This window comes from Mytilus edulis, chromosome 12 (assembly GCF_963676685.1).
Source record: "Mytilus edulis chromosome 12, xbMytEdul2.2, whole genome shotgun sequence".
Taxonomy (NCBI): Eukaryota; Metazoa; Mollusca; class Bivalvia; order Mytilida; family Mytilidae; genus Mytilus; species Mytilus edulis.
In genome coordinates this window covers 47,046,962-47,062,171 of record NC_092355.1, presented here as the reverse complement: position 1 = coordinate 47,062,171, position 15,210 = coordinate 47,046,962, and the positions used below count along the sequence as shown (strand labels likewise).

The window sequence follows — 15,210 nt, the reverse complement described above, 5'->3', positions numbered from 1 at the left end:
ACAAGTTTTACTTTGTTCATGAATTTGAATTTTTACAGAATATGCGATGGGTTATGCTTTTAAACTCGCTGTTTGACATATACAACTACAATTAGCAATATAAGCAAGGAAAAGTATAAAAATGATTAAATAAAATGGTACGAAATTTACAAGAAGGTACACAACATAAACAAAATGTTGTTCATTCTTTTTATTCGGGGTCTAGTGATACAATTAAGTGATGCATATCTGATTCACTAAATAACAATAAACAATAGATGCACATTCAAACACAAAATGAGCACTGCAAAACCTGTATAACCGTAACCAATATAACATACATTAAAAACACAAACATTTCATTCAATCAAAATAATGAATAGATCAAAGAAATCAGAACTAGCATGTTAACCATAAATCATTTCTTCTCTAAAACTCTCTAATATTTTAACAACAGTGAAGCAAGTTGACCTTAAAAAACATTGAAGAATAAATATTTCCAGAATGGAAAATTCTTTCATTTTGTACAATAAACAAGACATTGACTCTCTTTTAAAGTTTTACAATTATATTATTTGCTCTTAAAATTCATACACCGAAAGTGAATCAATATTGAAATTAAAACGCATATGATGGCTTAAACAATATTGAGTGTATGCAGTATTTATAAACAAATTTGATGATACTAAACTGGAGTCCACAAAAGAATTATTCTTCGGTAATTCCTTTTGCAGCAAGTTCGTCAAGGACACGTGAAATATATCCTGGATCTGGATATCCAAACCTGAATGAAACAAAACGTTTGATATACTAGTAAATGATTGCATAACTTGATCAATTAAAAAAATAAGCATACAGGGGTTATTTTATGAACACATAGAACCACGAAACGTTTATCTTGTGTTTTATTTTGTGATATGTTCCAATCCCGGTAGGAAACACAATGTCTGAAACATCGCATTTATTGATGATATATTTACAATATGTTTAAACGAAACATTTAAAATAAAAACAAAATGCAAGTCAGGAACCGTTCTTATTGTAGACTTCATGTTGTTTATTATGGTATGGTGCAGATCTAACTGCTCGTATTGTAATTCAATTCTAATTCAATCAGATATTGAGTCACCACGTGTTAAGAATTGCACATGAGGTGTTCCCGCTACCGCTCTCCATGTACACGACGTCACCGTGGTTGTGACGTTAGCTTTTCAGAGTTCAAAACATGTATCATTGCAAGCAGACGTTCTTATTTACTAAGCCTTAATTTGTGTCCGATACAACCACTCTACGATATTGGTGCCGTGACCAGGATGAATCTGAAGCTACGTTCGATACGAGCAGGACATAGAAGTGCAGTTTCCAGACTGTTAAAGAAATTTGAAGACGTTCAACAAGAAGAAGATGGAACCGTGGACACGGAGGATTTGTCAAACATATTGGATAGTCTGAAACGGAAGCAAGAAATATTACGCAAGTTAGATGAGGACATAGTACAGGAACTGGACGACGGAGATATTGAAACAGAGATCGTTGAAGCAGATGAGTATGCATTTAACTTAGAAGGTAAAATTCGTCAAGTCAACAAATTTATCTTAGTCAAAACTACAGCGTTGAATACACACGCAGAAAGTTTTACTCCACGCATAAAAACTACTCAACCCGTTCATACTATAAACTCTTCATATACAGAACATCAGAACAATTCAAATTACCGTTTGTCAGATTTTCGCCCATCCTTTAGCTCAACTAGTGAATACAACAAACTACCCAAGTTGAATCTCCCTACTTTCGATGGAGATATACTTCAATGGCAATCATTTTGGGACTCATTTGAGACAGCCGTGCATACGAACCCAACCTTAAGCAACGTCCAAAAATTCAATTATTTGAAATCGTTACTTCACGATGAAGCTCTAAAATCAGTGACAGGTTTTGCGCTCACTAATGCAAACTATGAAAAGGCAATTTCCTTATTACAAGAAAGATATGGTCAGCAACATAAAATTTCACAGAGGTACATGCAGGAACTTATTGACATTACGTCGCCTAGGTACACACTTTTCAACCTCCGACATTTTTATGACAACATTGAAATTTACATAAGAGGTTTAGAATCACTAGGACAAACTGATGATTCATACGGAGCACTGTTAGTGCCAATAATATTGAACAAACTACCAGGGGAAATTCGAAAAAACCTAGCAAGAGAATTTGGGTCCACAAACATACGCTTAGCAGACTTACGAAAAGGCATATTTAATGAAATAAATATCATGGAAGCCGGTAACTCAACGGACAGTCATGAAAATCCTACCGCTACTGCAGCATTTTTGACCAACACAAAACCGCGAAATCGACAATCAAGTCACAACCACCAAAATAAGAATCACCAAAACACTAACTTCAAATCTAAACAGTGCGATTATTGTCACGATTCACACGCATCGGTAAACTGTACCAAAGTTGTTGAATATCAAGACCGGATATCAATAGTCGAAAGAGACCGCCTATGCTTCAACTGTTTAGGACATCACAATTTGGTTGATTGTAAGTCAATCAAATCATGCAGAAAGTGTGACAAGCGTCATCACACAAGTTTATGTAAAGAGAATACACATAATGATTATCTAGACAGTGTAAACGTAAGTACCATACAACACAACGCGAAGGAACCGGACACAATTTCACAATCACAGGCAACCACAAATGTTTTGCTCAAAACTGCAATTAACCCTGTAAGATCGGGACGACACTGTTCAGATGCCAACATTCTTTTTGATGAAGGAGCACAGAGATCGTTCATCACAGAAGACCTAGCCGTTAAATTACAGTCATCAATTACTGGCACAGAAACTTTAAACCTATCCGGATTTGGGGACAGTGCAGAAAGTACAAGAATTAGACACTTAAAAACTAGTATTATTTATTTGCTAACAGATGAAGGACAATTGCCGATCAGAGTATTGATCGTACCGGAAATCGCCGCACCGCTCAAAACGTACATCCGTAAAGCTGCAAAATTGCCGTATTTATCAGGAATAGAACTCGCTCATCCAGTCACCGCGAACGACAATTTTCACATCTCAGTACTTGTAGGAGCCGACTACTATTGGTCAATTGTAGACAACCATATAATTAGAGGCGATGGACCTACTGCCGTGAAATCCAAAATTGGTTATTTATTATCAGGACCACTTCACGGTGCACCAAGCCACAGTAATCAGAAAACATCTACAATGAATGTAAGGAAATCACCAAAGACAGAAGAACGCAACCCGGAGAAGTTACGGAAGACAGAATCATTTGGTATTGAACATATTGACGAGAAGACAGGGAGAAAGAAAGTATTTCAAGTATTAGATTCATATCAGAAGACATGTATAAGTAACCATAACAACAGACATTTCGATGCTGTATCCCGGAAAGATGACCACACACCTTCACCAGTGAACAAAGAGATTTCAAAATTGAGAAAAGAAAATGTTATTAAAAGACTTAAAAAGGAACCGCAATTATTATATCCGCTAGAACTGACAACAAAAGAATATATAGGACCGTGATCAAATACTGCCCTCCTGACGACCGAAGACCGATGCAAAAGAAAAGATAAAAATGTGGACCAAATGAGACTATCGTTTAATTTTATGGACTGTTAACTGTTCGTGCTTTATTACAGACTGTGAAATAGTTTTATTTTCATTCGTGCTCATTATCAAAGACAGTGAAAGATATTCAAAGTTTTCAGAGACAGTAATTCAAAGTGAAATTTTCATAATTTATTTTCATTTTATTGTAATTAAATTCATTTGCGGGCCCCCAGAATGTTAAGAATTGCACATGAGGTGTTCCCGCTACCGCTCTCCATGTACACGACGTCACCGTGGTTGTGACGTTAGCTTTTCAGAGTTCAAAACATGTATCATTGCAAGCAGACGTTCTTATTTACTAAGCCTTAATTTGTGTCCGATACAACCACTCTACGATACTTTTCGGTATTTTTATAAAGTGGAGCTTCGATACATCTAGCTTTCTTGAGAAGTCTATGTATATTAAGCCTGTTCCATACAAATAAAGCACGAATTATGATGGGCAGAATTCTACAACATCAACGGCGTCAGATGAAAAATCCATTCACCAAATACATGATTAATGCTTCTGGTAGCGTGTATATACATAATGACAACAGAATATCTGAGGAATAATACAGACTTTTACATAGATAAAGCATTCAAATAATAATATGATTTGGAACATCACACATCTGATTAAAAAAAAAGCTTTCGGACAAATTTGTGGTCAACTGAGCATGCAGTCAAATTTGATGTCAACAGTGTTGCTTGTCTTAAGTAAATTATGTAGCTTGTAGGTATCCGTGTGTGCTGGAACATTTACACATACTAGTTATGTTTGCAAAGTTAACACACATGGTAGTTTTATCAGAATACAATATCTACAAACGAACGTTTATGGAAAAAATTATTATGATGTTGACAAATTTGGTATTATAGTAACCTTACACGCCATCTGTCCTCCGTCTATTGTATTGACAAATCTGATATTATAGTTAACATGCAGGTCCTACGACTATTATATTAACCAATCAAATCGTATAGTTACCTCTCAAGTCCCCCGTTTATTATGTTGACAAATCATATTATATTTACCTAGCAGGTCCTCCATCAATTCTTGTTTTATGATGAACATCGTTCCATGTGACCACATCTTCTTTTCCAGTTGTCCTAGAACTGCCAATCGTAAAGAGAATACGTTGTTCAAAAGCCCGCCGTAGTAACCGATGAACCTTCTGTCCCTCTGTGTTGTCTGGTAAGTATGCTGTCCGTTTAGTTCCTCTGTAAACTTTACCTGGGTTTGGATGACCTTGCTTATAGAAAATAATTATAATTAGAAATATACATCGAACGCTTTATGCAGATCTATGAACGTAAATATAAATAGTAGTGTTGTCAAATCGTACAGTTTTGCCTAACCGGTTACTCGGATAATCATTTAACCGATTAACTGGTCAACCGGTAGTTTAGGTTGATAATCGAAGGTCTTATCCATAGTACCCTACACATGTACGTTTTAAAATACGATGAATTTAAGTTTGTCCTTTGGCATTGTAAGGCTTGTCTGTGAGGATTCCCGACTAAGTTTGACTTTTAATAATCCAATACACCGTTTCTAATATGGCGTTTGTAATAGCTTCAGATTGGAAAATAAAAAAAAACAGTTTTTGATTTCGTCGAATTGAAAATGTCAGATTCGATGATTCTTTCATTTTTTCTTGATGTCTCAGGAAATAATGTTGAGTGTTTCAATTTATTTGATTAAATACACAAATCAAAAATGCAGCACCTGTGTGTGTATAAAAACTATATTTAAAAAACAGATAAGTGGAAAATACCAAGGGAACATTCGAAACTAATGAATCGAAATGCAAATAACAAAAGACAAGACAAACAACCACAAAATACATATAATTCTGTTTAATAAAAACCCACTAAATATGGGGTTATCTCAGGTGCTCCGTTAGGTAACAGATTCCTATCAACTCGTGACACCGGCGATATTACTCTGTTTGTTGAAAAACACGTCCTTCAAATGTTACAAATTCGAAATAATTGATTCATACCATGCGTGGTACTTGTCTCAACATGAACATCATTTTTTATCATATCTTTTTAGTTAGGGTTATCAAAGTGTTACATGTTGGCAAATGTAATTAGTACCAATGTTAAAATGCGCGTAGAGCATGCCACCTTATTTCCTTTTGAGCATCACAAACCCAATTGCCAATTTTTATTTTCGGTGTTGTGCAACCTATGTTTCATTGGAATTAAATGATGACTTTGTTTACAAAGTAAAAGAAGATCGACTTTTAGTATACGCCTTACTTTACCCTCTCTCTCTCTCTCTCTCTCTCTCTCTCTCTCTCTCTCTCTCTCTCTCTCTCTCTCTCTCTCTCTCTCTCTCTCTCTCTCTCTCTCTCTCTCTCTCTCTCTCTCTCTCTCATACTTTTGCATTACATTCTCAGAATACTCACCGATTGTTTCCCATCAAGAAATGAATAGAAAATCTTGATGACCCCACATTTTTTATAACCTTTCAGATTGATATCGTTTTGGAAGCATTCGATCATGATTCCGTCTGGCTGATTTCCGGTTAGTTTGCCGTACACCATGTTGCATACTGGACAAGCAGGTGTTTGTATAAAGCACTTCTTAATACATGTTTTACAAAATATATGCTTGCATCTGTAAAGCTGTTTTAATTTTGAACTTGCTAGTTCTTCCATACAAACAGGGCACGTGTCTTTTTCTCTATCAACCACACTTAGAAAGTAGGAATTCCCATTGTCTTGTGTTGCCTTCAGAGACTGTACATGATTTAGCTTACGGAGACATGTTCTTGAACTTTTTACCCTATGCTCTATAGTATCTACCACTCTTTTATCAGGATGAACTACCATCACAGTTCGAAGTCCTTTGATTGACGTTTTTGTCGTCGCAAACGTATCAATGCTTGCGCAAATTAAATCAATTACGAAATCAATCGGTGCACCACCTTTTCTAGTGCCAATTACTGGAAGAGCTATAGATTCGTATCCCATATTATCTGTTCTTGAAAAGATATCAAATAGGAGAGATTCAAGCCCATCTACCCAGTTAGATTGCCATTGTCTGGGAAACTGAGGGACAACCGCATGGAAAATATGTTTACATTTCAATTTGCCTGTTGCTGGAGTTGGTTGAAATGCCCAGTTAAGAATGCTCGGATGCATTTTCCGCAAGCAATCTTTACATACGTCTAAAAGAGGGCCTCCCTTTTCTGCGATAATTTTAGCAACAATGCCGCCGCTTTGTATTGAAGAATCTTCACTACTGAGTATAACATCTACAGTTAGATCGACAATACTTTCATTTGATGCAATGATTTCTATAAAAGAAGTATCTTCTTTTACATTTGAGTCAGTATTGGTTTGTTTCAGAAAAGCGTCTTCCTCTTTTAGTATTTTTGGGGATGCTCCAGAAGTTCCGCATGATACATCAGCAGTTTGTACCTCCATATTTTTCTTTTTACGGAAACCATCTTCTGAATAGCTTTCATATACACTACCAGTGTGAGAAGACACGTTAGTGTCTGCAAATTTCTTTGATATTCTATCTTCATATATTGAACTTATTGCTGAATTTTGGTTGGTGTCAGACTTATCCTTTATGGTAGACAATGAAGGAGCAACATTGGTGGATTTTTCGATAGTTCTTGTGTCGTCTAATTCTCTTTCCTTTGACTTGCTGATATAATTAGTTGTGTTTGTTGTTAACTGATTCTCACTGTTTCCCGTTGATTGCCATACTGGAAGTGAAATCTACAATAATTTGAGTAGTTTATTTTGAATAAGACAAAATTGATTACGATCAATATATAGTAAAGAACTTTTTTTCATTTAGAAGTGAATAAATAGTGTTCAAATATTTATCGCGTACTTGTATTTCCCGCATATAAAAAACCTCAATACATTTGAACTTATTTAAGGTAAATACTTTGCCTTTGTTTATATGCGCTCTATAGTGTCTGATTCAGGTTATTTCAAGAACACCTGTAGTGTTGAAATGGTATATATTCTGCTACATGTAGTTCACATTCGATATTAATGTAATCTAAAGGACACTTTTTGACTGTACTTTTACAATAAATAAATTGTGACATTCTTCTAAATAATTGACCCCAACGCTCTCTTTGTTGTTCTCTCTATGCCTTTTGATATTAATATCAAGAAAAAAATCCCATTTCTGGGCCTTTTGAACACTTAATGAGGGTCGCTATGCCCTCTACCGTCAGGCGTCAAACATTAATTTTCAGCAACCACTAGCGTCAAATCGGTTGACTATTACCGGGATTTGTCTAAATATCCTTATCGTGATTCGTTAGAGGTCTCAAATAATTATCGTTATCGTTATTTTTGGGATAAAAAATAACGTGATTTGTCAAAATCAGCTGACTGTATTATCGTCTAAAGGAAAGAGTGCATTTTATCGTCATGCACCAACAATTACTGTTGACGTCAATTGGCAATATTTTTTTTACCGTTATTCGTCATGAAAGTACCCCCATTACGACCCTCCTTAATTTCGAGCATACACGAATGAATGTTTTCAGAAGAATCCGTCTTGTCCCCTGGAATCCGTATCCTTTATAAATCACTTTCATTGTTTTTAATATCGTACTTTTAAGGTGCATTGCATGATTACGTTGCAAGGCGGTATTTTTTTGTGTTATATAAACCTGATTAATGTTGTATGAATTTATTCCTCGTTCTGAATCTGAATACTGATAACTGGATATATAGCACTTACACTTCTGGAGGCGGAAATAAAATCATGACAAAAATCAAAATCATGACAAAAATTAATAGCTAGGATGAGCTCACAATCACTTTCATATTATCAAACGGATATGTCCACAGCAATAACATACTATTTCTTAAAAGTAAAACAGTAAAATAACAAAACAAAAACAAAAAACGATGTCAAAGGAAAATTAAAAACGTACTCTCCTAACAAATGACAAAATCAAAAGTTCAAACACATCAAACAAATGGAAGACAACTGTCATAGTTCTTTGACTTGAGGCATACTCAATAAGGTGTGCATGGATTAAGAGAAATAAGTTTTTTTTAGCTGCTTTTTGTGCATTCTATATTAATTTTGTGAATCTCTTTACGTATATACGCTGCATTTGCCGCTTAATGATATCAAAATGCATACACTTTCACATGAATCAGAAAATCAAATAATTAAATATCTAAACTTATCAAATGATGTATACTTCGACATAAACATGTATTATTGATATCTTTTTAATGAAAGAATATGAGGATGTAATGTAAGAAAACCAATGCTTCAAAAAAGAAAAAGACTCAAACGAGGTTTACTATATATGATACTAGAATACGTTTTGCAGCTATAATCTTCGCATATGCATGTATAAAATCTTAGTAATCTGATTACCTTTGTTGTGCTCCCACCATTTAACTGAACTTCAGTTACATTTTTTTCTGTGAGACTTCGACTTTTACTATCTAATTTTTTACCAGCTTTGTTATTTGACTTTGACCTTCCTTCATCTAGTCGGCTTGCTTTTCCAATTGTTGTTGGTAAAGACGTGGCAAACGACTCTGCACGTGGTTTTATTTTTGGGTTTCTCATACTTGACCCTGGCTTCGTTATGCTGGCATTTGCTGGATTATTTATGGCTTCCCCAAATATTGCATTTTGTATGTCGTGTGTTTTTTTGTGCATAATAATTTTCCCTTGGTCTTCTTTGCTCTTTGGTTTCTTTGAATCTTTAGCCGCCATGACTTAAATGAAAATATGTCTTTTTGTAACACTGCAATTTACTTATGAAATCTCAAAAACTGTTCATCTAATATTCGAATTTTTAATAATAATTCTTTATTTGCAAAACAGACAAAAACCAATTTAGGCTATGGCAAATACAAAACAAACATGATCAAACATAATGAAAACTCGACAATATTATAATAGATATATGATAAAAACAGTTATTGTTCTCCTTTCCTCAGTTCTAATGACTCTTTAATAAAAGAAACAACTGCTATAAACGAGGATTATACCACAATCCACCAATATGCCTTATACTTCTAAATGGCATAGGAATCATTTTAATTATAGTTTGTAAAGTAGGTAAGCATGTTATACATTTTGAAATATTAACATAACACTGCCAAATAAGAATACAAAAATATGTATGGGGTGTTTTCTACAAGAAAACAACTCAACGACATAAATAGACTCGATGCCTTTACACACAAAGACAAATTTGTAAAATCATGCAATATACCAGCCTCTAAATTGTCCCTAGACTATAAAAGTTGGGATTTAGTTAACGACGGATATCGAATAATTCAGCTTATGTGTTAAATATTTCTTGTTGATATCAGTTGTCAATGTATAAACGATAATGAAGTATATCAATATATTTTTTAAAAACATAACCTCTTGAATTATGTATACTAGTATATCATTTCTCGTAAAATAATTATAGCGAGTACTTACTGTTCATCAGCAGAATGAAAAATGAAACAGGAAATTCCTATAGTTCTTCTTCCGCATAGATTGTATATCTATTTCCATGTACACTTCAAATGTCAAGGCACATTATATTTAAATAGCAATCGCGTTTAGTTTCGTTTTCGTAGTATCGATCTGCACTTTAAATTATGTTTCAATAATACGACTGCCGTAAATGATACAATTAAATTAAGAGTATTAATTTTATTATTAATTTTTTTCTACTATTGTCATTAAACATACATTTCATTTGATTTAGCCTTAGAAGTGAGTCTTCTGTTCACAGCGGCTAATAACTGTATGTTTTTCGACTTGATATATTAGTATGCGTTTTATTAACAACGTTCCTCTTGAAGCATTGCTATAAAAATGCTTTTATATCTGTCCTCGCTGGAACAAACATCGTATACCGTCAATTTGCTTCGGCAGGAACAAAAATATTGATCAAGATGAAATCATGGTAACCCAGAAATTTTTATCCATTTTAGACTAATATTATGAAGAACGTTTTATTTCATGCGATTGTTACCACTCTCAGTAACCATTACGCATATTGTTAACTATTATATTTGTATTTCAAAGAGATTGCCATTGCTTAAAAGCAGAAACCATCTACTAAGGTAAAATGCGATTGGTGAAACAGATTTCCAAATATTAGGATAGAAAAAAAAATATCTTTTACGTATTTATTGTATGTATGATATTACTATAATTAAATGGACGACTGCAGATCTCGCCTTTTAAGTAGGGACCTACATTTTTGTCTCATTTGAATATCCTCATAAATGAGATGTGCATAATGTTTAGATTTTTAATTATGTGAAGAAGGAACATAATATATAGCGAAAGTTTAATATCCCGCCTTTATAAAACATGAATGACTTGGCTAACACCCCAATTTGTTTCGATCTGTTCGTAAATTTATCTATATATTAATTCCAAAGAGAATAATAAAATAAATAGACATTTGTGCAAAATAACTTTCCCATAACAAGATTTTGACCGTCCATATAACAACAGCTTGTCAGAAATGAGCCTAAAAGAGAGGGACGAAAGATACCAAAGGGACAGTCAAACTCATAAATCTAAAACGAACTGACAACGCCATGGCTAAAAATGAAAAAGACAAACAGAAAAACAATAGTACACATGACACAACATAGAAAACTAAAGAATAAACAACACGAACCCCACCAAAAACTAGGGGTGATCTCAGGTGCTCCGGAAGGGTAAGCAGATCCTGCTCCACATGCGGCACCCGTCGTGTTGCTTATGTGATAACAAATCCGGTAAATATTCTAATTCGGTAGGTCACATTCAGGAAAGGGAAGGGGATTGTAGTTACGACGTAAGGAACATATCCGATATCATTTGTGATACGGTTATTCCATAACGGCCAACCAACTCGTGATGGCGTCCGTAAAATTTACGAAGGGATGATTTCAACTTCACCATTTGGAACTCTTGGTTTAATAGCTTCCGAGTGAGCAGCAACCCTCTATCAAGAAAATCATGATAGGAAATGCAAGCACGGGAATATCGTATCAATTGGGAGATATATACCCCGTATGCAGGTGCTGCTGGAATGTTGCTACTTAGAAATGGAAAGTTCACAATTGGAAAGCTGAAATCATCTCTTTTGTCGTAAACTTTTGTTTTCAACCGACCCTCATTGTCAATTTCTAGATGTAAGTCAAGATATGAGGCCGACGTAACTGTATCTGTAGTATCCTTTATCTCTAGCTCGATTGGATAGATGCGTTCCACATAGTCACCAAATTTTGAATTATTTAGTGAAAGAACATCATCTATATAGCGAAACGTAGAGTTAAAGGCAAGTAGAGGGGCACAGTTTGTTCCCATTGTTAACAAAGGATGTCACAACCTACTTGTTCGTTCATATGTCTAGTCTGGGACAGGTTACCTCCTACAGTAACATACATAGATTGATTGTTATAATGTTTCATTTTAGAGACATGTTAACACTGTCGATTATCCTACATGTCTTCTTTTATCCGACATTACTACTTCATTAATGTGAGTTATTACCGAATATGCACAAATTGGGAAAATTTGGCAAGAGTCGTCTGCATATCGAATGCGGTATCTTTATATTCATCGGTATGCACAGATTCATTTCAGATAATATACTAGTATCAACCGTTAATATTTCGTTCGTAACTGTGTGATCAAATCATATTGTAATGGGTGTTGATGAGAAATTAATGTTGCACATTATGGACCCTTATTTAGAATCATATTTTTGTTTGTTTCTACCTTATGTCTTTATAGATATATAACACTGCATACTGATACTAATACTCAAAACCATTAGTCTTTTGTTTCTATTTTCACTATATTCTTAACACAAAATGTCATACTTACACGAGCTATAATCCTGGTACCTTTGTTAACTATTCGCAATTTACAAAACGTGAACTATCGAAAAATACTGGACAGTACAACAAACAACATTAATCATCAACATTCCGTTTCATCAGAAAAATTAACAACACATTGTCCCGATAGCTTGTGGACTAGTTTTAAACCCCCTCATATATAAAGTAACCATAATCACGGTGGGTATGGTTGTCCTGCGAGAGAACGTACTGTGCTGGTGATTCGGTCCTGACGGGTGCTGGTGATCAATGAAAAAATGTAAACAAAGACGAAAATGATGATTTTTGACGTTTTCACTCATAAAAAATGGAAGAAAACAGTTGAGATTTTTCAATTTCGTTTCTTATGGGTTCATATATAAACCATTAAAAAATTGACCCTCTAAACTGTTTCAGTAAGCGTAACACAAAAATGCTCATTTTCAGAAAATCTCGAACTGAAAAAATTAAACAAAAATGCTCATAGAGTCCGCTTTCTATACCGCAATCCACACGACAAAACAATTTTGTGAAAAAACATTGCAATTTCTTAAAATTTAGCATTTTCTCAATTTATGCATGTCCTGATACTGTGCTGGTGGGTCCTGTCATTGTGCTGGTGGGTCCTGATACGGTGCTGGTGATTTTGGATAAGAAGTTGGTCATATTTGAAACAAATGTTACAAAATCAATAAAATTGGGCAGATAATTGTTGCCAACAGGACCTATGACTCCTATTTTAGCTCTTGTGCATCCATTTGGCTGTTTAATATGTGTTTTCAAATGATCTTAACTTGTATTACATAATAACATAAAAGGGCAACATCTTTCGTCCAATATCAGATAACAATATATAGTATCTAAAATAAGTTAAAAATTCCACAATACTATATAATTCATTTTATGTGTCAATTTGTTCGAAAAAAGTCGAAAAGAAGAGAGTTTAAGTTAATGTCATGATTATCTGTCGCTTTCTAGATCTATGCTTAGCATTTATTTCAGATGACATGGACTCCTCACCCTGATGACCCTGCTGCCTTTCATAACTTCATCCGTATACATATATTAATAGATAAACGAAAGGCTGCAACTGGTATTTTTGTATTTAAAATGATTCGTTGTAACGAGAATATTTGTGGTGAATGGAAACTGTGAGGGTCAAAATCTAAAATTGCTTATAAATGTTGCTGGACCTAGTTTCGTTATCTGATCCGAATTTTCTGAAATGTGCAAGGTAGATAGACATTTTGATTTGTTTACTCGGTAATGAACCCTTGTGTTGATCCCATGGTAAACATAACAAAAATCTCTGTACAAAGGTCTGTGAATTTTCTACAAAAATAGTGATTTTATTTTCACTAAATTCTCTTTTTTCTACTAAATACAATAATGAACTATTATGAATAATAATGCTTTGCAAGAAGTTTCCCCTTGATATATGCACATTTCGTAATTGACATTGTCATAAACCGTACACGAAAAGATAAAATATTGATATAAGTACTTAATTTGCATCTTTGAACCCCCACCCCGGCTTGTTTTTTAGGAGCCTGGGGTGTCTAAAAATGGTCGATTACAGACAGCCGAGTACGCATTTTACTTTCCAGGCGTGTTTATGTTTTTTAAATATAAATTAAGGCTACATTTTAATATAATACTTCTATGAATTCACAATATAAAAAAATGCAGAAAAAAATGAATGAAGTGAAATATCTTAGTAAGGAGTCATAACTACAGAGATGGTGTGTTTGACACACAAAACTTAAAAGCTTAGTGATATTACCAATATTAAAATAAAAGTGTATTTTAGTTGGGTATTTTTTCCATTTACTCATTTTCAATTATAATCAAGGCACATTTGATTTTTATTCATGAAAAATATTTAAATATAGAAAAGTAGGACACATTGTTCACTTCATCCCCCGTATTCTTTATCAAAAATATTTATTTTGAAATGAAAAAGCTAAGAAATCTTAGGTTTTTTAGTGTTTTCTAGGTTATCTCGTCTTCATTCTCTGACATATTCTAGCTTGCCCTTTCATAAAATAGTGATTTTTTTAGTGTTTTATCAAATTTTCGAAAAACAAATACCTGATAACCGCTTAGACAAAAAAAAATATGTTGGAAAAATCTTACAGCAAGTGATTCTTAATAGCTATAGCCTCGGTCACACCTTACCGGATAGCTCGAACGGACGCCTAACGGATAAAAAAAAAGTTATCCGTTGACAAAATTTGTATCTGTTGGGAGTCCGTTGGTGTACTAACGAACATGTAACGAATGCCAAACGGACACACAACGGACACTGAACGTACGTGAAACGGATACGTACCGGACAGAATGGACGTCGAACGTACATCCAACGGACGAGTACCGGATAAAACAGACACCGCTATGGAAGCGTAACGGATAAAACGGATGAACAAAATAATCTGAAAATTAAAGGCAATAAACCATCTAAAAATTAAAGGCAATAAACCATGAGAAATTTCAATTGGCATTTGTCCATTTTACATCCGGTAGTCATCCGTTTTATCCGTTATCCTTCCGTTAATATCCGTTTTACGTCCGTTTTATCCGTTAGGCGTCCGGTAGACATCCGTTGGTGAATTGGTCTACCGGATCTCCAACGGATGCATAACGGATACGTAACGGATACAAAACGGACGAGTACCGTACAAAACGGATGCCTAACGGACGTTCAACGGACATTTTATCCGTTGGACGACGGTTCAAAGTTTGAACATGCTCAA

The 15,210-nt window shown here is 34.4% G+C and overlaps 1 protein-coding gene across 2 annotated transcripts; it reads right to left on the bottom strand.

The window, feature by feature from the left end:
• Positions 1 to 221: 221 nt before the first annotated feature.
• On the bottom strand, positions 222 to 10,208 carry LOC139498632 (uncharacterized). Of its 2 annotated transcripts, none has more exons than XM_071287114.1 (5): positions 10,061 to 10,208; positions 8,997 to 9,346; positions 6,029 to 7,354; positions 4,647 to 4,864; positions 222 to 763 (listed from the first exon to the last, which is right to left on the bottom strand). In XM_071287114.1, exons 2-5 carry the CDS (start codon positions 9,342 to 9,344, stop codon positions 688 to 690), a joined length of 1,968 nt encoding a protein of 655 aa, XP_071143215.1. In that variant the 5' UTR covers positions 9,345 to 9,346; positions 10,061 to 10,208; the 3' UTR covers positions 222 to 687. The 2 variants fall into 2 exon arrangements, with proteins under 2 accessions (XP_071143215.1, XP_071143214.1); XM_071287113.1 differs by having other exon boundaries at positions 10,065 to 10,172.
• Between the last annotated feature and the right edge of the window lie 5,002 nt (positions 10,209 to 15,210).